Source organism: Tinamus guttatus, unplaced genomic scaffold (assembly GCF_059628265.1).
Source record: "Tinamus guttatus ecotype Peru unplaced genomic scaffold, ASM5962826v1 Tinamus_guttatus_pri_ptg000629l, whole genome shotgun sequence".
Classification (NCBI taxonomy): Eukaryota; Metazoa; Chordata; class Aves; order Tinamiformes; family Tinamidae; genus Tinamus; species Tinamus guttatus.
The window spans coordinates 1,827,158-1,850,573 of NW_028289163.1; the positions used below are offsets into that span (position 1 = coordinate 1,827,158).

Consider the following 23,416-nt stretch of genomic DNA (forward strand, 5'->3'; position numbering starts at 1 on the left):
GAGCAAAACCCAGGGGCTGAAAGTTGAAGCGAGTCCAGTTTTAGCTACAGTGTGGACTTAAAAAGAAACCCAAAAAAGCCCAAGGAGGATAGTGAGGCTGTGGGTACATGCCTGGAGATGAAGATCATGGTCTGTCCCACCAGAAGCAACACGCAGTGGTGCCGAGGTGGGAAGGGAAACGGTCCCAGTGCCGCAGCTGGGGCGTCTCCGCCAGCGCTCCGGCACCGCGGGGACATTCAGCATGGACGGGCGCCCAGGCGCGCGGTGACCTTGCTGCAGGGAATTAAGCCAGAAAAATGAGTCTGAATTCAAGTACTTTCCATCCCTAGCAGCTCTGCAGGGCTCTGGGGGAGGCAGACACTCAGCCCTGCTTAATTATGGCAAAGCAAGAGCCTGGGGAGAGACTTGTTTGTGGTGGTCACTGAAACCAGGCACCCAGACTGGTAGTACCTGCACTGACTCCAACCTGTGCTGCCTTTCACAGCCCCTCTGTCCAAAGGAAAGGAAACTTGGGAAGTAAATTCCTCTTGAAGGGGCGAAAAGGAACCTGCATTTCCTCTAGCAGGAGGAGAGGGCTGAGGTCCCACCTCTTGGCCTGTTTTTGGTTCACAGCAGTGGAGCAGAAGGGCACAGGGAGCTCTGCTGGTCTTCTAAGGTAAAAGGAAGCAAACAGCAGAGTCAGAACATTCCTATAGCCTGTGCATTACGAAGGGGTCTGCGCAATCACCTAGTAGACATGAAGTTTGGTCCAAATGGGTTATTTAATAGGATTCAAAATATACAGACAACTGAGCAGAGCAAAGGGCTGGTGCCCTCAAGAACAAGCTTCACCTTCCAGAGACGCGCACACAGGCTGGTCCAGGGCTGTTAGGGGTAGGGGCTCATACAGGACGTCAGGAAGGATCATATAAGAGTCCAGCTTTCACGCACAGGGCTGCAGAGACCTCACATTCTTCCCTGGCCCTCCTGCAGGTTCCGGATCCCATTGCCTGTCCCGCTGGGAGCCGCGTTAGCGAGAAGACGACGCGGGTGCTGCAGCCTGGGGCTCATCCTGGGCCATTGAAGCAGACGCAGTCGCTGCCCGTCCTGCTCCAGCGCTGCACGGTGAGGCCGGGGAAGCTACGGAGCGGCGAGGCCGGAATTCCTTCCCGATTCACCGCCTGCTGCTGGACCTCGGAGGAACCTGCGAGCCCTCGGCGCCGCGGCCGCGGAACCCACAGGCTGTGACTTCCTCGAGGAAGCTGCCAAGCAAAGGTACGGTTAGCAAAGGGCCAAATTGCACTTGCACAGATGGAGAATAAGCACGTGGCCTGACCCGGAGCATCGAGCTGCCCCGCGCGCCGCGGCGTCTCCTCGGGCTCTCATCAAGGCCAAGAGGCAGCAGCCCTTGAAGAGCGCAAGGGATGGAGGGGAGGGAGCACGGGAAGAGTCACCAGGACCAGGACTCCTGTCCCCTGATGTAGGCATCCAGGCTGGTGTCCCCAGACAGCGCCCAGAAGCACCTTCGGAGAGGCCTCCAGCTGCTGGGAAGGGGCAGCGGGGACCCCGCTCTGCCCGGCACAGCCAGAGCCAGGAGCTGCTAGACCAGGAGGCAGCGAGTGGATGGGCGGCCTTGGAGGGATCTCCCACCTTCCCAAAGGATTCTCGCCCCTGCCGGGATGTGTTTCCTAATGGAGCAAAGCACAAAGCAGGGGGACTGCAGGGACAAACCTGGGCACGGGTCACCCGGTCTCCCTTCGCTCAACAGCCATTCGCGCTGGGGCTGGGCTCTCATCTCTCCCCTCCCCACGCCGTGAACTGCAGGGCTCTCAAATCATGGAATCACAGCAAATAGGACTGAAGGGACACCCCAATTGTTAAGTGCAGTGTCTGTTGTCACAAACACCATGATATTCAGTGTTTTTTTTTAATAAATTTATCCCAACCTATGCTGAAACCAGTCGCAATCAGGGACAACGGTTCCTCCCAGCCTGAGTTCAGCACCTGCGCGTCCTGGCAAGCCCGCTCCGTGCAGGAACAAAGCCAGGAAAGGCAGCGCCTGGGCTTGGTTTTGTGCTCCCTCGCAGCCTTCCTGTGAGGATGAGGAGGCAGGAAGGGGCAGGGTGGAAACCGCCCGCGGAGGCGTCCTGGACACGTTACCGGCGCTCGGGTCGGCAGCCCCTCGTCCCCGCTCCGGGACTCGCCTGCTCCTTGGCCTGGCTGCACAAGCCGCGTCCCAAGCACGTCCCCCCCTGCCCTTCTAGCCTGTCCGCTGGAAAATTGTCATTCAACCTGGAACGTGACACGGGGACCTGTGGGCACTGAGCATCCAGGGCCACACTGGAAGGGCTGAACCACTTTGCAATAAAACCCCCGCGGAAGAGGTGATACCGCTAAAGCGGCGCAAGGGATTCCACCTCGATATGGCTGCGAGACGAGCGGCACCTGTTCTGCCAATGAGAGGCTTCGGAGGCCGTTTTCCTGCCTGGAACGCCGCAGCGTTTTGGTGTCCCGGCTTCCACGGGCCATTTGCTGCCTGGTGGAGGGGAGCACGGGGCAGGATGAGAGGTGTCTGCCGGGGCAGCTGCTCCGCGCCCGCATTCCAGCTGCCCTGGCCCTGCTCCACAACCTTAATCCGGGAGGTGGGAGCCGGCAGCTTGGGAACGCCGTTGTTTGAAGAGCTCTACAAGTGGGTTAAGGTTTGAGGCTCCGCAGCGCTGCGGCCCCCGGAGCCAGCGAGGACCTGATGCCGGAGGAGGGTTACTTGGCCCTGCTCGCGGCGCGACCCGCTTCCAGGTTGACTCATTCCTTCGGGATGCTGAGTGAGTTAACCAAACGTTAATGCTTAAAAAAGGAAAAAAAAAGAAATCCTACAAAAACGTGATTCCCCTAAAATAGGTCTGAAACGGGTCAACCCTGCCAAGCAAAGCTCCGGAAACGCCTTCCCAGCCCTGCTCACACCGGGCGAGGGCAGCGGCCCCGTTCCCAGGCGGTGCTGGAGGAGCCGGACCTGCCCGGGGCCGGGCAGCGCCGATGCCGGCCCCGCGCCCGCCCTCCTCCTGCTTTATTTATAGGCGTTAGAGCCAGGCAGGCTGAGCTTGGAGCAGAGAATGACTTGCTTTTATTTTAAAGGAGACTCCTCTTTATTTTGCAGGGGGAGAGGCAGCGTGTTGGCGCTCCAACCCATCCCTTCGCGCTCCGAGGTCTCCAGAGCGGGCAGCAGACCCAGCCGCGCCGGGTGCAACCCCCTATTCCTGTACCCTGCAAGTGGGGCAGCCCCTGGGATTAGTCACAGCAGGTTTGTGCTTAACCTGTGCTCTGCCCACATCACCCCAAGCACCAGCTTGTTCCTCTTGGTCTTCCCTTTTTAGCCAATTATTGATCATTTTTTAATCCCTCCTCCTGCAAAGCCGCAAGAACGGCTCCAATATCCGTTAGGCAGTGCAGGAAGAGCCAGTTGTCCATGGGACTGGAGGCAAAGGAATTGCTGGAAACTTAATCCTCCCCACAAGGCCCTGAGAGAGGGATTTCATTAAGGGGCAGATGGGGCATTTCAATTCCCATAGGCTGGCCCTGCTCTTCGTGCAGGAAAACACATCTGGGCAGGCTCTTACCTTTGTGATAATCAAGTCACAATACAAGTATGCTCAGTAGGGCTGCAAAATTTCAAAAATAGAGGTGGCCAAGCTGGTTTGATTGAAAAACACTGAAAATTCTTTGAAAACAACAGTTTTTTTTCACCCTGCTGGCGTTTCTCAAGGGATTCCAAGCTTTAGCAAATGGATGTCCTCATGCTTCCATACAGTCAGCGGGGAGGGGGCTGCTGGTTAACAGGAACGGGGGAATAAAAGAACTGACATAAAAACTGCCGTGGGCCAGACTTAGGGCCTGGTCTGGAGCAGGACTGAGCACACACAATTCCAGACAGAAATCAAAGAGCGGTTCTTTGCCTGGCCACATTTTGCCTGTACATGGATATAAATCCACAAGGATCAGCAGGGCCAAATTCCGCTTGGCATCCCCGAGCAGCATGAGGGAACTTGGTGCGGGCACCTCCTGCACCCGCGCCGAGAGCTCCGTTGGGAACAAGCCCTTACGGCGCGTCTGGTGCACATGGAGCTTCCCTACGAGTCCGTAACGAGCGCCGGGAGCAGCCCTGGTTGTCTCCCGTGCCAGGAACCAGCCGGATGGGCATCCCGTAAGCCGTGTCCCGCTCCGTAAGCGCAGCTGCTGCTCACCCAGTTGGGCTTGGACCCGCAGGAACAACGAAAGCCCGGGATTAGCGCGCTTACACGGGCTGCGCAGAGCATTAATACAAAAATCTCCTTGTTTATTGAGAGATATCAACCCTAATCCAGCAGAAATAAGCAACAGTTCATTAAAGGAAGGCCGGCGGATTACCAGGGGAGTTAGGATGCAATAAAATCTCACATTGGATCCCTCAGATGCGTCTGCTGAATGAGACACGATCCTCGTGCACCGCTACCGTTAACCCCGACGCCGCCGGCTCTTCCCGTGGCCCCGGTGCCGCTCCCGGGAGCTCCCTCGAGCCCCATGGAAAGCCAATCCAGCAGGGAAGAGCCAAGCACGTGGGGCCAGGCTGCTCCCAGGAGGGAACCTCGGCACATCTCGTCCCGCAGGAGCGCGGAGTAACCCGTGCTCCAAAAACAACAGCCTTTCCCCTGCCCTGCTGGGGCTTTTAAACTTCATCCTTTGAAATGCAAATTCTGATACAGTATCCTAGTTTTTCCGTAAATAATTCAGAGACTGCGCCAAAACCTAGTCATGGTAGAAGCCCTAACTAGCTAATGTTACTCATTACGGCACAAATCTAAGAAATGGGGCCCAACAGGGTGGCTCCAAATTCTGTCATTCCTACAGCAGGAGCGAGAGGCAGTCCCTGCTAAAAGCCTTAAGGTGTGAAGAGGCACCAGAGTTACCCAAACCTCAAGGGCCATCCTTGCAGACGACGATGTATTCAACACCTTGTTCCTTTTCCTCATCTTTGTGATGTGATTCTTACTATTTGTAGGCCTGGCTGAAACGGGATTTAGTCCAAAGGCTACTTTGTGAAGCAGAAGGTTGAGGAAGCTGGGTAATTTGCACAGAAATTGGTCGATATGTGGGCTAAGACAGATTTGCCTTTGTAACCTAGTTCATGGAAGCAATTTGCTGCTGGGATGGCACCGGTTCAGGAGCTTTCCAATCATCTGCTGTTAAGCCAGAGCAAAGGCTGAATTTCGGAGAGGGCAGCGAGCATAGGAACCACTGCATTGCCTTGGGAGGCTGCTGTTACTGCTTGTGTGCAGCCAGCTTGGCAAGCTGGAGGTCCCTTATGGGCATGACAAGGAGGGGAAAACTGCAGGGACTTCTTAAAGGAAGAGTAAGCCCGAAAACCAAGCGGGATTTTAGCCTACATGGGAGTCCACCTGCCAGAGAGCGAGATGAAGGAAGGGCTGGACAGCTGGGGTGTCCCAGCCTGGCAGGTCAGTGCTGTGTTCCCCCATGAGGAGCGCCACTTCTGAGCTCTTGAGGCACCCAGAGCTCTAAATCTGCTCTGAAAACCTCATCCTGAATGCTGGAAACCGTCACTTCTCCCTGCTGCACGTATCTGCATTTCTGCTCGGGAAGGTTGAAGCTCTCCTGTTGCAGCTTGGAGCCCAACGCTCCCTTTAAGCTCTGAGCAGCTGCTGGACAACTCCAGGGGCTCTCCCGGGTCTTAGATTTCATCCCGCTTCCTGCTGCAACACATGGGAGAGACGTGGGTCACCTGTCACATTCCCAACGTCACCCTCCTTCCAATCAACAGGCAGCTCCTGGCCACAACATGATCCTTCGGAAGGGCAGAGAACAACACGCTGAGGAAGAGCAGGGAAAGCATGGAAAGAATTCGGGGTGGTTGCTCGGCTGGGAGGAAACCACGCTGGCTGGAAACAGCCCTAACACACAGCCTGAATTTGCACCTGCGCCGAGATGCTCAGCTGAATAACCCGAGTTTGGGTTTGGTACTTAGAAACCAGGCATTCCGTAGGAAATAAACCCGGCCTTCTGCATTGATGGGGATTTGGGGCCCAACACAGCCAAGCTTTCCACCTTGCTATGAATCCCGCGACACCCGCGTTCAGCTCAGGGAAGTGAAACCTCCCCAGCACTGCTGACACCTTCAGCCACCTGCGATGCTGTGGGGACGCTGTGGGGACACTGTGGGGACAGCGGCCGAGGAAAGCAGAGCAGCTCGGGGTGCCCGGTGCTCCCGCAGCGCTCACGGTACCGGGGGGTGATGCCCGCGGTCGGCGTCGTGGTGCCGACCGGCACGAGCGGTTCCTTGCTCCGTGGAGCGATGCAGGACGCAGCCCAGACCGTGGAGCCCGCTCGCGTTTTCATCGCAGGACTCGGTTCCAGTCACAGGAACGGCAGCTTCACCATGATCAGACGCGGTTGCTCCGACTGCGACCACAGTCAGGTCTGAATTCCTGCACGCCACGCTGGCCCCTCGCTCACACTGAGGCGTGCAGTGAATTATAAGCAGGAAAAGCAGCATCTACCTCCCTGCCCTTGAATTCAGCGCAGCGCACGTTAACGCTGCAGCTCGATAACGTGTCCCTGAGCCGTAACGCGCAGAGCCGGGCTCGCTCACAGCCGTTTGTGTGATTTACTGCACAAGGAAGATCCCTTGGGCACCACAGCTCACCCCCACGGTGGCAGCTTTATACCCCCGGTAAGGACCTGTTCTTACCTCTTGGTGTTGTGGATCGTGGTCCCGCCGAGGATGATGCGGACGCCCGGCGTGGTGCGGTTCAGGTTATACACAGTCAGCGCCTCCTCGTACGTTGCTCCTCCGATGATAAACACAATAATATCTTGGGGCCTGCAGCCAAGACACAAACGTTGAAACTAGATCAGAAAAACACACAGGCTCCCGTGCGGGTCTGCGACAAGCAGCCAGCTGATGTCTCTCCCCGGACTGCCCCATTTCTGTGCTGCTTTAGGCTGACGACTGACAAAAACGTGTAGCTCATTAAATCACTTTTAAAACAGTGTCTGTCCTAAACATTTACACAAGGCGCTACCGGTCCTTAAAAGCCTCCCTGCAACACCCACCCGCATCCCTGCGGAGCTCCAGCATGACACATCCACCGATGTTTAATGCATGACCCAGACACTGCTGCGGCTGTTAAATTAAGATCAATTCAGGAGTCAAGCGAGGACAACAGCGGCGCTTGAGACCTCTCGGGCTTGGCGGGAAGAGCGCGGATCAGCTGCAGTTTCCCTGTTTGCTTACGGAGCTGGTGGGGCTTGTGCCCAAGTTCCCCTCCGAGGTTACAGCCCCTGAGCAGCCTAGGAAGGCAGGATGTTCCAGACAGGGAGCACGAGGGCCAGGAGGGAGGGAAGCACCAAAACACAAGAGCAGACACGTGCCCTGCAAGCCCTGCTTTCAGGGGCTTAATTCTTAATTCCGCAGCCACTTAATTCTTCGCCCTTCGGGACGGCAGAATGGACAGCAGAAAGCCCAGAATTCTGGGCTTGCGGCCCAGGAATCAGCTCCAGGAGTAGGAAGAGCAATTTCTGGAGGATCCGCAGCAGCAAGGCCTGGATCTCATTCTGTCAGTCGCGTAACACCCCCTGCTCACGCTGCAGCGCTTGGAGAGCAGTCGAGCCCCAACAGCATTAACTTGCCGTGACAGTCCCAAAGCGGATCCCTGCTCTGCACCCAAGTCCAAGCTCCGCAGAGCAGCGGGAGGCAGGGATGACCCCGGAACGCACCGGCCGCCCTGGCACCCGCCACCGTCCCGAGGACCATGCTGGCACCAGGACACGGAGCACCAGGGCTTCTCCTTTGCTGGCGCTGAAGAGAGTCAAGGGCAAAACCGCTTCCACTCTCAGGAGGAGACCCTGGCTTTGAACACAAACATCTGCCATGAAGCCACGCAAAAAGGTAAGAACAAGCAACGGAAACGGTCAAGGCCGCTATTTCAAAGCCATCTTTGTTACCAGTAACCTTCCGAATCGTAGGGCTGTTCTGAAAGCTGGGGTTAGTTCTGGATCTGAGCACGCAAAGGGGGACTTGGGAGCTGCTTTAGAGTCACCCGGAGCCTCCTCCGTGTCGGGAGGCCCCACAGGTCCCTGGGGACACACAGCACTGCTAATCCCGTAACAAAGAAGTCTCAGTGACAGCCCGGGCTGGCTCCAGACACCCGGAATCCTGTGTCCCCATCCCGCCCCGGAGGGGTGCCCGGCGTCCCGGGCAGGAGCAGGGACAGGAGCTGCAGCCTTAAGATCAGCGGGGGGGAAATGCAGGCCCCACACGAAGGCTCCGGCACCCCGGTGAGCACCAGGGCTCCGAGCCAGCCCGGGAGGCCAGGACAGGAGCCGGCTGCGCCTCGTCTCCTCCGCGAGCCTCAGAGCCCTCCAGGAACGGGTTGCAGATGTGCCCGAGCCTTTACGGGATGGAAACCGAGGGGGAGGTCCAGAAATAATGTGATAACCGCCCTCAGTGCTCAGCAGAGGTGTAATATACCCAAACAGAGAAGTGCAGAGGGAAGAATAACCCAAACGGAGCTAGCCAAGGGCCCGCTGTGCCGCAAACTGAACCAGTCGTTCCTGTGAGACGTCGTGCCACAGGCAGGAAAACCTCCTGCATGGAACTAACCTGGGACAAGGGCAACTCGGTGTTCTCGGGGTCCTCGGGGAATTATTGTTTCTATCAGGGCAAGCAATACGCAGTGTTGGAACGGGAAGAAACCCCAAGACTGGTGGAGGATTCGTGGGGAGCCCTCCGGCCGTCGTGCTCCTCACAAGCTGCACGGGTGGCTGTCCCCTTGGGTCAACTACCAGCTTAGAGCTGAATGCTGAAACGTTTCAGAGAATGAGAAACAGCCCTGAACAAACACGGACATGGGCAGAGTTTTAATTTAAAAAAAGGCAGCAGCTCACAAAACACAAATCTAAACAGAAGGTACTACGTACAGCTGAGGAATGACTCCGAGTTCCATACAGTCTAGGGCAGTGTGTGTGAGCTCACATGCAAACGCATATAGCCAAACGGTTCCACAACACATGCTGCGAGCTGATGCTTCCAAAAAAGGAGATTTTTTTCTATGCTACGGAGATACCTTACCCATCCCTTTGGACGTGTGACAACTACAGGCATTTCTAAGCAGTCAGCTGCTTCCAAATTCTTCCTCTGCTTGAGCAATCCAAAGCAGCTTTCCCTTTGGAAAGCCGACGGGACAAAGATCAGGCCCATGGGGTCCCTGCAGGGCCCACTGCTCTAGACGAGCCCATTTCCAGGGATTCTCACTCCAGGGCTTTTAGGCTTGGATAGCTGTTTGAACTAGGAAACTTCTGAGATTTTTCAATGAGCAGGTAACTAATTATGGCACCTTAGAGACACGGAATGACACAGATCCCGTGTGGATCTGCAAGGAGCAGTGCGGATTTCTCCACTGCTGTTTCACATCCCCCTTCAGGAGGTTCCCAGGCCAAAGCAGGAACGAAGCGGAGCTGTGGCCAGGGCTCCACGCGCACCAAAAAACTGGAGGAGCTTTTCTGCCTAGAACATCCCAGCAGCAAAGTGGAGGGGAGCCCCGGCTCGCAGCAACCCGGAAAGGATGATATTTAACACAGCAGGAAATCAAGGAGAAGCAGGAAAAGCAGAACTGCTTGTTGCTCTCTGCTAGGAGCCCTGCTCAGTGCTTTGCAAAGACTCCCTTTCCTGCACTGCTGCCAGTTTTCACAGTTGCAGTTGGACCGTGAGCTCTTCTCCTCCCTCGCAAGAGCGTAGTGTTTAATACAGAAAGAAATAGTTAAAAAGAGGCTTTTCAAATTCTTTGCTGTTCAAGCAACTGCCTCCCTTTGATCATAAAATACAAAGCCTTTCACCCTGCCCTTCTGCTGAGCCCCTGCCAGTCACTGCAGCACCAGCTCGGAGAGAAACACGACACTGCAGCCCGGTTTGCTGCCATTTATTATCCTCAGTTTGAGGAAATTAATGAATTTAAATTTCTCAATTTACTTGGCAATAAGGCTAAGCCATTAATAAATTAGGTGGGATTTTTTTTTCCAAATCGGAAAATTAAAACCGATTTTTAGATGAGCCCTTGTTTTCATGACACCAAATATTCACGCTCCTGAGGTAGCACATAGCTGCAGCCCACATTTTATGCAGCAAATAATGACCAGATGCAAAATTATCTAAATGTTTTCTTTTTCCCCCCGGTCAAAGCTACCAGATCTCTGATTCCTACAGCTCCTGTGTCTGGAACGCGACCGGAGTTACCATTCCTAGTAACGGAGCGCTCTGATAACCACGTGCCCTTGTGCTTTTGAACATCAACACACCAATGAAGGCCAAAATTTAGGCCAGTTTTGCAGAACTCTGACCCAGCAGCAGCATTTCTGGGCTCTGCCATGGTGCCGAGGACAATCCCAAGGAAGGCTGAGTAGTGAAGGAGAAAGGAGGATTTGGCAGCTCTGCTTTTGTCTTTTGAGATCTGTTTTACCAAAACACAGGACTCAACTGCTGTGGAGAAGGGGAGGAGGAAGAAACTTCATTTTCCTTCATCCAATCTCCATTTTGCTTCAGTTCTGAGTTAGACATGAAATCCATCATGTGCTTTCCTAAATAAATTCCTTGCATGTTCCTCATAGGAGAATTTCCATGGGGGGATTCCTGTGCCCTTTTGTGGACAGCATGTAAGGGGAAATCCAAGTGAAATGTGACTCCAGAGAACACAGTGCGAAATGCAAAAAGCAAGTGCTAGGGTCACCAGACTCTTATTTGTAGAGGCCTTGATATTTCATGTCTACCAAAACCACCCTGTCCAAAATCCACCGTTTTATTTTTAAAGGGAAAATCTGGAGTAAGGAAGATATTTTCTGCTATGTAAGGGACATACACAAACAAATTGTCTCTTGTATGACTATAATTCTTTCCTTATCCATAAATAAAATGATGAATGCACCCTGCTGGCAGCCTGGCACGGAATTTGGACGCCTCCCTGTGAGGAAGGGCACGTTCGGGTTGGATCAGGCGGATCACAATGCCCAGGGCAGGGCTGAGGAAGGAAGGGAGCGAGTGGAGCCTCTCCGACGCGTTGCCGTCCTTCCCAGCGCCTGGAATTTCTGGAGGGTGCCGGAGCCCTGGAACAGGCTGCCCAGAGAGGTTGTGGAGTCTCCTTCTCTGGAGATCTTCAAACCCGCTTGGCCGCAGCCCTGTGCCACGTGCTCTAGGTGACCCTGCGTGTGCAGGGGGCTGCACTGGATGATCCCTAGAGCTCCCTTCCAACCTCAACCATTCCATGATCCTATGATTCTAACCCTGCTCCTCACGGCTGCCTCTCCCCTGCTCCAAAGGTTTCTGCAGTTCTCACTGAACCCAAACTGCCCAGCAACAGCCACCTCATTTGGTGAGAATTACTATCAGTACCTTGCATTTATTTTCTGCCTCACCAAGAAATGTGGCAGCTGCTGATAAAAAAGTATTATTAGTAATAATAATAATACTCAGCGTGGGAAGGGAATAATGATTGTTCTAATACTGCAAGTAAAACCTGCTTGCTCCAAACCCTGGAGCATTCGCAAACATTCGAGAAGTCAGAGCTGCTGGGATGGCCTCCCCGGGACCGTGGCTAGCAGGAGTGAGAAACACCACGTTGCAGCTGAGCTCCATTTCCAGAAAGGAAGCAGAGGAACCAAAGGAGGGAGTGATTTGTACGGAATGTCACTGGGAAAGACCCAGCCTCCTTTCTCTGCCCGTTTTGTGCCCTCGTTTTGTGGCTCGTGCTTCTCTAATGACTTTGTTGCCGACAGATTAGCAGAGCTCCAGCAAAGGCAGCTTAACCAGACAGCCAAAGTCCTTTGCAATTACAGTTATTAACCATATTCAGCAAGATCCCATTCTCATCAGAAATAGTAACTGGCTCAGAAGGCAGCGTTAGCAGTTGGACTATTTTGGGTTCTCTACAAATAAACGCCAGATGGCATGGAATGAAGTTAGAGGGCATGGTGAACATCTACCACGTGATGTTCTCCTCGCAGTTCGGTGCAGCGCCTTTATCCTTTACCTAAGCTTTTAAAATGGCAAAGTTGTGTCTTGACCAGCATTGAACACAGAGAATACTCTTTCAGTCTCCTTAGCCCTCTCTCTAACATCTATTTGAGAGTAACAAAAAAGATCCACACAGTGAAGGTATTTCTCTGACAAGCCTAAGCTTTGTTCACCCATAAAAACCGCCCCAAGAAGCAGAATTGTGGAGAGCAGCTACATTGCACTTCCCACCAGCGTCCTGAAAGGCCTCACATACCTGTCACGGAGCGTGGTGGGACCCAGGTAGGGGTACTGGCTGTCCTTGAGCTTCCCTTTGATGAGCTGATCTAGTGTTTCTTGCAGGAGAGGCTGGTGCTGCGTGTAGACATTCTCAACACCCTGCAGTGCAAAGAGAGGCTCTTGTTACGGGTCCGTACAGCGAGGAAGGCATCAGCAAAGCCACGTTCCAAGGGCTACAGCATCCAATGGATACGGCAAGCGTTTATAGAGGTGCTTTTCAGCACCCTGTGTCTTTCATAAGAATTATGCCCCAAATGTCTAGGCAGTTACTCTTAAACCTCCGAAAGCCACAAGAGGTGGCCCTGCTTTGCACGTGAGCCCTGCTCCCTCGCTGTGATTCCAGCTGGGGCTGTTGTTATTTACCCCCTGATGTGGCCTTACCTTCAGCCCTTTGAAGAACTGTTTGGTGATGGCTACAGCGTCCTTGGGACTGAACAGGTCACTGCCCCGCACCCGTTTCCCTCCGTACTCCACCACGGCAGACACCAGCTGTACAGAGAGGCAGGAACAAAATCCCATGAGCCCGGGAAGCAGCTTACAGGGAGTTACTGCCCACTGAGGCTCAACGGAGGTACTGAAACAACGACCACAGAGCCAGGAGGTCAGTCCCAAGCACACACTGCAATATAGAGGCAGGGAGTAAAGGCAGAATAGTCCCGTATGCACCAAGCAAGGCAGACACTGCCTGCAGAAGAAGGGCTTTCATTTCCATGGCCTGCTGCAGTGGTAGCAAACCTGTCATACAACGTTCCATCATTCCGTGCCTCCACCTCCTCTCCAGCTGCTCCATGCATTTGCCAAGCACTGCCACCCTCTCCCATTTACACCCTCCTAAAGCCCCTTGCTGCAACTACTGCCTATGGAGCAGCAGCAGGAGCCGGGGGAAAGGGAGATGGGGAGGAGGGAGAGAGGCAACGTGCTGAAGGCCACGACTGCAGGTCGTGGTGCTGTTGGACACAACGCAGGAGCGGCTCGCGGCTCCTCAGGATGGATTCCCGGCTCTTCCCGCCGCGCGCGCGCTCGGAGCGCCACGGTTACCTTGCGGTACTTCTCCGAGACGCCCCGGTTCCTGAGGTCGGCGAGCAGGCCGGGCAGGGCGCTGCTGCTGTGCCGCTCGTAGTGCAGCGCGTAGAGCATCACGAGGCGCGCCGCGTCCAGCTCCGTCACCTTGGGGTTCTGCAGCAGCCGCCGCACGCTCTGGAACAAGGAGCGACGCTGACCGAGGGCTCCGGAGCACGGGGAGCCACCTCGGAGCCCCCTGCCCAGGGCTGCGCGTGGGGGCACTCCGGAAACCTTCCAGAAAAAGCTCCGTGGTCCCTCATAGAATCATAGAGTCATTGAATGGTTAAGGTTGGAAGGGAGCTCTAGGGATCATCCAGTGCAGCCCCCTGCACACGCAGGGTCACCTAGAGCACGTGGCACAGGGCTGCGGCCAAGCGGGTTTGAAGATCTCCAGAGAAGGAGACTCCACAACCTCTCTGGGCAGCCTGTTCCAGGGCTCTGGCACCCTCACTGGGAAGGGATTTTTCCTGAAGTTCCTGTGGAACTTTTGGTGCCTCCATCTGGGGCCGTTTCCTCTAGTTGTGTCGGTGGCCACCAGTGCAAAGAGGCCGCCCCATCCTCCTCACGGCCTCCCTTGAGGTACTTCTAGACACTGCTCAGGTCCCCTCTCAGCCTTCTCTTCTCCAGCTGAACAGGCCCAGCTCCCTCAGCCTCTCCTCACAGGGCAGATGTTCCAGGCCCCTCCTCATCCTCGGAGCCCTGCGCTGGCCTCTCTCCAGCAGCTCCACATCCCTCTTGTCCTGTGGAGCCCAGAACTGGACACAATCCTGCAGATGTGGCCTCAGCAGGGCTGAGCAGAGGGGCAGGATCCCCTCCCTGGACCTGCTGCAGACGCTCTCCTTAACGCACCCCAGTAATGCAGCCACTCACCCACCAGGGAGGTTAGGCAGGAGATAACCAACCGCCTGCCCAACTCCACAGCTGGAGGTGGAAGTGCTGCTCCTTGTCACTGCAAAAGCCCTGATGTCCTCCCTCGGCAGCCGCAGGCACGGGAGCCCAGCGACCAGCACCCGGCACCGTGCTGAGAGGCAAAGAACAGGCAGCAACTCCCGAATGCACATAGAGACAGCTGGCGAGGGCTGCAGCGACGCTCTAGGGAGAATCCCAGGCTTTGCCGAGTCCTGGGCTGAACACTGAAGCAAAACAGCCCATATTAGCTCAAATGCAAGAGGGCAGAAGAGCTGCCAGTTTTACAGCTGGAAGCAGCATGGCAGTTCCACGAAAGGACTAGAACCGGCCAGGATTTTTTCCACTCCAAACGTATGTGACCTTGAAGTGCTCCACAAAATCCCAGGGTGTCCTTGCAAGATGTTCCTGCCCTCCCAATACAGGGAACGCTCAAGGAGCCGCGCTGTGAACCAGCCTTGTGAAACAGTTGTTATTTACTAACGGCTTCAGCTGGACCTGCTGAAACTTGTCTTGCTAGTCAGAAAAAATACAAGGGAAAGCCGTGGCCTTGAGCGGGACCAACAGGAGTTTTACCACGGATGTCACCGTAGGGACGGGGCAGAGGCTCACGGAGATGCTGCCTGCAGGATTTTGGATCTGTGCTGGCAGCACAGCGGCAATGCCTAGATAAGCTGGGAGTAAAACAGAAAAGCTATTGTCCATCGAAGGAGATGGGACTCAAAACCTCCCATTCATCTCCCAAGGCTCACGTACAATGTCAGGCTTAATAAGAGACCAGGAAAAGAATAACCAAAATGTACTGCACGCAGGGGCCCAAGGCCACCACAGAAATTAACAATTGCTGAAGTTGCATCAGTGGCAGAACAATTCGGCCTTTATTTCCATCGCTTCTGCGGCCCTTCCCCTGCACTGCCATTAGGAGACTCCAAGAGGGAACAGCCCGGGGCAGCATGGCTACGCGGACACTTATCTCTCATGTAGCAAGACACTAGTCCCCTGCTTTGGTATTTATTTTCTGGCTGCTACATGTGTTGCAGGAGGTTGTTAGAAACACAAGGCAACTTTTTAGGCATGGGGCTGTAAGGAAACTGCAAGCAGCTTCTGTGCTCTAGGGCCTGCAGGGATACCCAGTTAGAGTAGACTAAGACTTGAGTTTTATCAGAGCAAAATCTAGGGACAACCGAGAATGGGGAGCCCAGCGGGGGCCGAGCGTCTCCATCCCTCTTCCCAGCTTGTTCCGCTGCTCCCGGTGCAGCTGTGGAATCCCTGGAAGCTGGTGTCATGCCCCTCTTCAGGGAATGCAAGAATCTCATAAAGCCAGAAAAAGAGACCAGCGTTTTCCCAAATGGGCTCCAATGCCAAGTGCCCAAGTTTCAACGCTCGTGTTCTGCGCAGTGTCAAGTCTCTAGCAGAATTCCTGCCCGTGACATCACGGATAACACATCACAACACACGTGGTGGGCTGACAGGGAGGTGAGAAATCCAATATTTGACTTTTAATCTGTATAAGCTTCATCTAGAAGCAATGACAGGGCAAGGGAAGCTCAACGACTGTCTTCAGCAAATGCATTTTATGGCTTCACTTCCACTTTGGGACTTTGTCATCTAAATTCTGCCAAATAGAAGCTATTGAACCATTCCTGAGCTCTCTGCAATGAATTCACCAAGCCTATAGGGATTCACATCAGCTCGGGATCTGGCAATAGATGACGGTACTTGAACAGCTAATATTGTCACTTAGCCACCCACTCGGGGCACAGAACAACACAGGCAAGGAACAAATGTATTTCAAATGTGTTGAAGATGCTATAGTCAGAGCACTTCTCTAGTATTTCGTAAGGGAGGCCATTACATGGTGCAGCTTCTATTTGAGCTATAAAAAAAAAAGGATTGTTTTTTAATATTGAGTTGCTGGTTGAATTCTGCAATAATATGGTCATTCTTAGCAAAACCGCTGTATCTCTGGATAGTCAGCGGCCATAATTCATCATTACTGACATACTGTCAGATACAGGTCAGGTCACAGAATCCAGCCAGCCATCACAGGGTCAAAACTTCAGCCTATACTCAGCTCCAACAGAAGTCTCTTTTAGGCTTTTTGAGTGCTTTTTGCTAAAGAAAGCCTTTATCTAAGAGGCTTTTCACTGTTGAAGAAAACAAAACAAAAAGAAAGCAAAAAACACAAGTAAAAGCCACCACCCAAAAGAACAGTCTAGTTTAGCCAATTTCACGGATCCCATTTTCCCCTCCCCAACAAATACAACCAGCTCCTACGCAGGAGCCCAAGTTTTGTTCTGGTGATGGCTGCACAAGCCCCTTGCCAGAATCCAAGGGAGGAATGCCGTGTTGTGAAACGTAAAGACAGACGTTGCAAAGATGCTTCTCAAGCCAGTTATTAACTATGATTCATCCTCATCTGAACTGAACGGGGAGGAGAAGAGTAATTCTAATGTGCAACACCCCAACCCTGCGGGATAGCTGCGTGCAGAACTCACATTGATATTCAGGATTGGGATTCATCAACAGGGGCGTTTGCAGGATCAAACTGGGCAGAAAGAGAAAGGAGCAAGGGTGGGTTTGGAGCAGAGGTACCTGGAGCGCGCTGGAATGGTCGTTCTGACAGGCCAGCTCCTGCTCCACTTCGGACACCTCCAGCAGGTTCCGCTCCCCAACCAGTCGGGAGAGCTCTCCCACCACCGTCACGTGCTTCGATACCGTGCCCGACATCTTCTTGAACTGGGGGTAATTCTCCACAAACGCCTGCAATGGCAAAACAAGTTCTTTAAAGCAAGAGACAGTAAGGGAGCCTAAGCAATTTGCCACTGATTTGCACACATCCAGCATTTTGCATCTGTGAAAGCCTGTTGGTGGGGCACCTCTATCCCAGGAGCCCAGAGGACTTTTCCAGTTATAAGGAGATTTTTGGGAGGAATCTAATTTTTATTTACTCTTCGAGGAAAGCGAAACAGCCCACAAAGTCTGCCACGATCCTTAAATCTTGAGCACAGACTGAGATAATTGCCTGTGGTCTGAGTTGCTGCCAAGTGACCCCCCGTTCAGATGTGGAGTCAGCACAGTCATATTGGGTTTAGCTAAGTGCTTAGACTCAAGTTTAGTGATTCAGCTGTAGAACTTCTGGATTCCTGTAAGCTCTAAGCGCACTCAGAAAGCAGTGAGGACCAGCAGGCTGGTAGGCTTCCCTGCAGTGACACTGCATGGTCTATCAGCCCTCAGAGTAGAAGGAATCTTTCCCCTTAGCCACATGTACCTTCATATCTGCTATGGATTCCAGTTTCTGCTGCTCCTTAGGTTTCCTCCTCTGGAAATCTTCCATAAGGTTCTTGATGTTACTGCCAATCTCCGCAAAGTTCAGGTACATGTTCTGCATGGAACAAAACACAGATCTAAGAGAAAGCACTCAAGGTTTTTCAGTCTTGATTTACACTGCAGTTCCACTGCATATCACCTCCCCAAGACCCCCAGCTCGCATTACACGGGTCTTCATCACCAGCATAAACCATTCAGCACAGGATCACTGATGCTCCAAATGCCAGAAAGATCCTCCCTCAGACATAGAGTTTCATGGCAGAGCCGAGAATGGATCTCAATCCCCAAATTCCACTACATGGGAGATTCCCAGAATAAGAGAGACACCTACGTTGGCGTAGAACTCGTCGTTCTCGGCCGACAGAACCACTTCTCGGAGGTCCTTGCTTATCCCAGGTACCCGAGAGAGGTCAATACGGTTGTTGTTAATGCCCAGCAATTCATGAACCATAGCCTGGTACGTCCACTAATGAGGACAGTGAAAGAAAAAGGCAAACTGTGATTTCAGCAACAGAACAGGCACTGAAAAATTAATAGATTTCAGGCTGAACTCATACAAAACCAGTTTACACTCCTCTGGCAACACGTAACGGATCCAAAGTGTGTCCCACAACCTATGCCAACATTTTAGAGCAAGAAATAAGTATTACTTTGCTACAATCAGAAGGGCATCCCATTGTGCCAAGTGCTGCACAAACACATAGGAAAATCATGGCCATTCTGCGGCGCTTGCTGACATTCCCAAGACACGACTCTAAAAGTAAAGTGATGGGGATTAATAGTCCCGTTCAAACACTTCTATTTGCCACGTTATCCCCCCATCCTCTGCCTGAGAAGTGCCATGTATTTTTGGCAGCAGAGTTTCCACAGTTACAGACTGCACCATTCTGACATGCTCCTGTGCTTCTTAACGCAGTGGTAGGAGTGCGTGTTTCTGCACATCAGGGAGTTACTAAATTTATCCTGGGAAGCCTAATATTAATCTACAGAGAAAAGTGGAAGGTGATCGGAGTGCTGACATGCCTGACACTCCATTTATGCTCACCTGAATCTCTTTTTTTCTGGGAAGAAATCTGTATGCAGCAGATAATGTTCTCAGTGCCCCATGCTGAGTGCAGTCCTTAGCTCTACACCCCAAGCCTGAGTTGGGGGTGCCCAGACCACTCTAAAACATGGGTTTCAGCTGAGCATCCCCACGGAAATGAAAGGGGACAAATAACAGACTGTTTGATGCCAGAATCTGCGCTACAGTTACAAAGCAGCAAAGAAAACTATCACAATATCAATGTCATAAATTCTTCCACCCATCAGTAATAGAGGGAGAAACAAGAGTGCAAGGTCACTCCATAAATGCCTAACAGTGCTGCCAAACAGGCGTTACAAATAAATCTTTGAAGAGGAAACTGCCAAGATACAAGGTCTCTAAATGTTAAGTACAGTTTACAGAAGTGTGAGTAGCCTGATTTTCCAGGATGCTGGCTGCATCTGCCACCAAAGCCAGAACAATCCGTGTCAACAGCCTGAAAAGCAGGTCACAGATCAGACAGGGATTTAAAAGGAGAGTCCAACCTCCACATGGCTCTGTGAACTTCCAGAGCCTGCATTCCTATCTCCAGCCCCTTGCACGACTGAGAGATGATTCACCTGGTTCAAAAGTGGGGTGATAGCATCATCAGACCGGTCCAGAATAAGTAGTAAAGGAGGAACCTCCGTGCGCCGAAAGTCAAACAGCTCATACTCTTTAGTGATCACTTGCTGTTGAGAAGGGGAAGGAAAGAGGCATTTGGTCTTAGGTACACCCCAAAAAGGTTTCATTTCAGTTGGGATTCAAGTGGACAAGAATTAAAGAGTTGGTGAAAAGCAGGCTGTGCTGCTATCTTGAAATGAAGAAATAATAATAATGAAGAAATAATATCTGCTCTTAAAAGGCATCAGGTTATCTCCTGACATTTCTGATAATCCTGGGAAATATGTGTCTTGATATGGGAGCAGGCAGAGACAAGGCATGACACCTGCCTGCAGCCACACAATCAGTAAACAGCAGACCACAAATCCTCTGAAGAAAGGTATTTCCCCCAAATGCATCACTGCTTTAAAAACTAAACACAATTTAAGTGTCCTGTTGGACCCAATTCACATCCCTGTACCTTGACACATTCGGCCAGCCTCTTTGCTGGCTCGGAGGAGAGCTGGTACCGAATCATGGGGCACTTCTTCAGGGACAAAAGCAGAGCCGTCAGCCCTTGAGTAGTTCTGGAGAGCTGCGCCGGATCCCAGCTGCGACCCTGCAAAGAAAGGTGCATCTAACGGATCCACCATCCCCAAACTCTCTCTTAGGTAAAAGCCCTGTTTCTTTGAAGGTCGACTGTAGTTTGACTGAAAGCACAGGTACACCAAAGGCCACAACCCGGATTCCCCAATGTGCCCCTCCTTGCCAACTGTTTTTAAGGATCAGCTACCCCTTACAGACTGTGAACAGCAATGTGCCCGCTGGGCAAGTCACCACAGTGCCCAGGGTGTTGTGCTGGCCTCTCCATTAACCAGAAAACAAGGCCCTGGAGGAGCATTAGCTTTTATTCATACCTGGCAGCAGCCCAGGAGGTTGAGAGAAAAAACGTGTGGATTCACAGCAATGTAATCTCCGTAGAACTCCTGCCAACAAGCGAAAGCAAATACAGTTAAGCATCTTGCCAACCCTAATTCAGCCTCCAGGACTAAGTGCTCCAACATCAGCAGTGTTAACACTAAAACCCTCAGCAACGTGCAGACCCTGGAATCCGATCATCTCTCCTTCCTGCAGGCCCAGCCTCGCAAATCCCTGCACTTCTGCTGCCGTGGTGGTTTTTTGCAACCGCAGCTCTCTGCCAATACCACAGCCAGCAGCAGCAGCCATGCTGAAAGCCAGGCACTACCACCACCAGCAGAAGCACGGCAACCCAGGGGCAAGGAGGAGCAGAGGACACACATTGTTTTCTTTCTTATATATATATATTTTTAAACCTCACGTGTACAATCCCCTTTGCTTCCTCTCCTAGACAGCGCAGGGTTTCTGCATACTGCCCTGAGCCACACCTGAGTTACTCAGCTTGCACGTTCGCTTTGCTAGCGAGGAGATTCTGCGCGAGGCGTCCAAAATTCACCTGAACTTCTGCCACAACTTCCTGTTCGTCGGCCTCAGCTAACGACTTGACATCACTCTTACTGATCACGTTACTGAAATCTGAAAGAAAACAACAGCAAGAGAGCAGTCAGCCTCTGGGAATAACATGTAACACAAGAAAAAAAAAATCACTGCACAATATGACTGGGTTTCCCCCAGAAAATGAGAGAAAATGAGCATTGCAACACAGATTATTGACTTTCCCCCTACAGTTATTCTGCAGGCAATATAACTCAGCTGCTCCTTTACTTATTCTGGACTGATTCGCCCTCCAACTTGCTGCCCCCGTTGCTTATATCTAATGTATGAGCACAGCACAGGGCCAACGTGGGCAAAGACAGAGCCCTCCTGCCCTCTCCCTGAGCCAACAACACTATTGCACTTGGCAGAGATAGAAGGTAAAGGCACCGTTACATTTCCTGACAGAAGCCCCTGGGTGCTGCTGCATCTGCGTGCGCGAGGTCCCCGCAATGCTTCCAAACCCGCATCCCTCGCGCTGCTGCGGATCCACAATGACATCTAGAGGCTGCTTGGCTCCATCGGCCCGGCGGACGCGGAGCATGCGCCTGGAGGAGCAGGCTCCAGCGCAAAACTCAACAGCTCTTCCACCGAAATCCCCAAACTAAGAGATATTCTGTGGCGCCAACACAGCACGTGTTACCCACACCTCCCGAGCTGCTGTCCACCAACACTGCCATGTGGGCACTATTCCCAATACGGACTCCAATATTATTTACTTTCAAAACTGGGGTCAACCTTTCATTCTGTGCATCTCAGGTTTCCACATTAGAAAAGGCACTTTAACTCCCTTTGCATTTACAAAGCAACGTAATGCTTCAAAACCCCAGAATTTCTCCAGAACAACAGATGTCAGAGCAATACATAGCTAGGATGCTCCTTTGTAAAGGAAGCTCTTGCAGTTTAGTCACTTTATCTTCTTTATACATACTCTTTGGAAAGAGGGCTTGACAGGAGATGTAAATAGAGGAAAAACCAGAGCACCTTTTCCACATTGCCTGGATGCATTACAGAATCATAGAATCATAGAATGTTTAGGGTTGGAAGGGAGCTCTAGGGATCATCCAGCCCAGCCCCCTGCACACGCAGGGTCACCTAGAGCACGTGGCACAGGGCTGCGGCCAAGCGGGTTTGAAGATCTCCAGAGAAGGAGACTCCACAACCTCTCTGGGCAGCCTGTTCCAGGGCTCTGGCACCCTCACTGGGAAGGGATTTTTCCTGAAGTTCCTGTGGAACTTTTGGTGCTTCCGTCTGGGGCCGTTTCCTCTAGTTGTGTCAGTGGCCAACACTGAAAAGAGACCAGCACCATCCTCTGCGCTCCCTCCCTTGAGGCACTTATATACACTGATAACCGAGGGGGCTGCTCCCGGCATCTCCCGGCACGAAGGACTCACAGATGAAGTAGACGCTGTACTTGGGCCGCCGCAGCTCCTGCACCAGGTACTCGACGTTCTCCTGCGGGGAGGCAGCAACGAGTGGCCGTGGCCGGGGCCGGGGCCGGCGCTGCCCGCGGCGGCAGCCTTACCTTGGTGGGCCGCAGGAAGCAGATGGCCCTCAGGTGCCGCATGGGCTCTCGGCCGGGCGAGTCGATGCGCTCGAAGAGGTAGACCTCGCGCTGCAGGATCTCGGACTGCGTGTACACCATGCTCACGGCGCCCGTCTGCGCGGGACGGCAACGGGAACGGCGACGGGGCCGCGTCACGGCGGGGCCGGGGCTGCCACCGCCTCCCTCCCGCGCTCCCTGCCGGCCCGGCCCGCCCGGCGCCGCCGCTCACCGTCTCGCGGTCCATGAGCAGCACCTTCATGCCCGGCCCGCTCTCCTCGATCATCTTGGACACATACTGCTTCACGGCGAGCACCGCGTTCATCTTGGCTCCGCTCGGCCCGGCCCGGCCGCCCGCGCCCGCGGCCTCCCTGGGACTTGTAGTCGTCGCGCGGGGCGGCGCGCGGGGGCGGCGGCGCGGGCGGACTACAGCTCCCGGCGTGCAGCGCGGCGCGGCCTGCGCAACGGCTCCCGCAACCGCCCCCGCTGCCGCGCGGGTGCGTGCGGGGCCGGGCCGCCACCAAGGGCCAACCCCGGCAGCCGCGGGCCGGGGCGGGGGAGGCCGTGGCCGGAGTGGCCGTGGCCGTGGCCGTGGCCGTGGCCGTGACTGTGACTGTGGCTGTGGTTGACGTGGTGATGGTGGTGATGGTGGTAAATGTGAAGGTGAAGGAGATGATGGTGGTGAAGGTGAAAGAGATGATGATGGTGGTAAAGGTGATGATGGTGGTGGTGAAGGTGGTAGTGGTGAAGGTGATGATGATGGTGGTGATGGTGAAGGGGGTGAAGGTGGTAAATGTAAAGGTGAAGGTGAAGGAGATGATGGTGGTGAAGGTGAAGGTGATGATGGTGGTGGTGAAGGTGATGATGGTGGTAAAGGTGATGTGGTGGTGAAGGTGGTGGTGGTGAAGGTGATGAAGGTGGTAAATGTAAAGGTGAAGGTGAAGGAGATGATGGTGGTGAAGGAGATGATGGTGGTGAAGGTGAAGGTGATGATGGTGGTGGTGAAGGCGATGATGATGGTGGTGATGGTGAAGGGGGTGAAGGTGAAGGAGATGGTGGTGAAGGTGAAGGAGATGGTGGTGAAGGTGAA

General features: G+C 53.4%; 1 protein-coding gene across 1 annotated transcript; it reads right to left on the bottom strand.

The window, feature by feature from the left end:
* Positions 1–1,085: 1,085 nt before the first annotated feature.
* Positions 1,086–22,717, bottom strand: VPS45 (vacuolar protein sorting 45 homolog). Its single transcript, XM_088535574.1, has 15 exons — positions 22,559–22,717; positions 22,309–22,443; positions 22,178–22,238; positions 20,746–20,825; positions 20,189–20,257; positions 19,753–19,890; positions 19,250–19,360; positions 17,937–18,071; positions 17,547–17,660; positions 16,871–17,038; positions 13,346–13,504; positions 12,689–12,796; positions 12,285–12,406; positions 6,716–6,847; positions 1,086–1,241 (listed from the first exon to the last, which is right to left on the bottom strand). The coding sequence occupies exons 1-15, from the start codon at positions 22,649–22,651 to the stop codon at positions 1,154–1,156; spliced, it is 1,713 nt and encodes a 570-aa protein (XP_088391700.1). The 5' UTR covers positions 22,652–22,717; the 3' UTR covers positions 1,086–1,153.
* Positions 22,718–23,416: the final 699 nt, after the last annotated feature.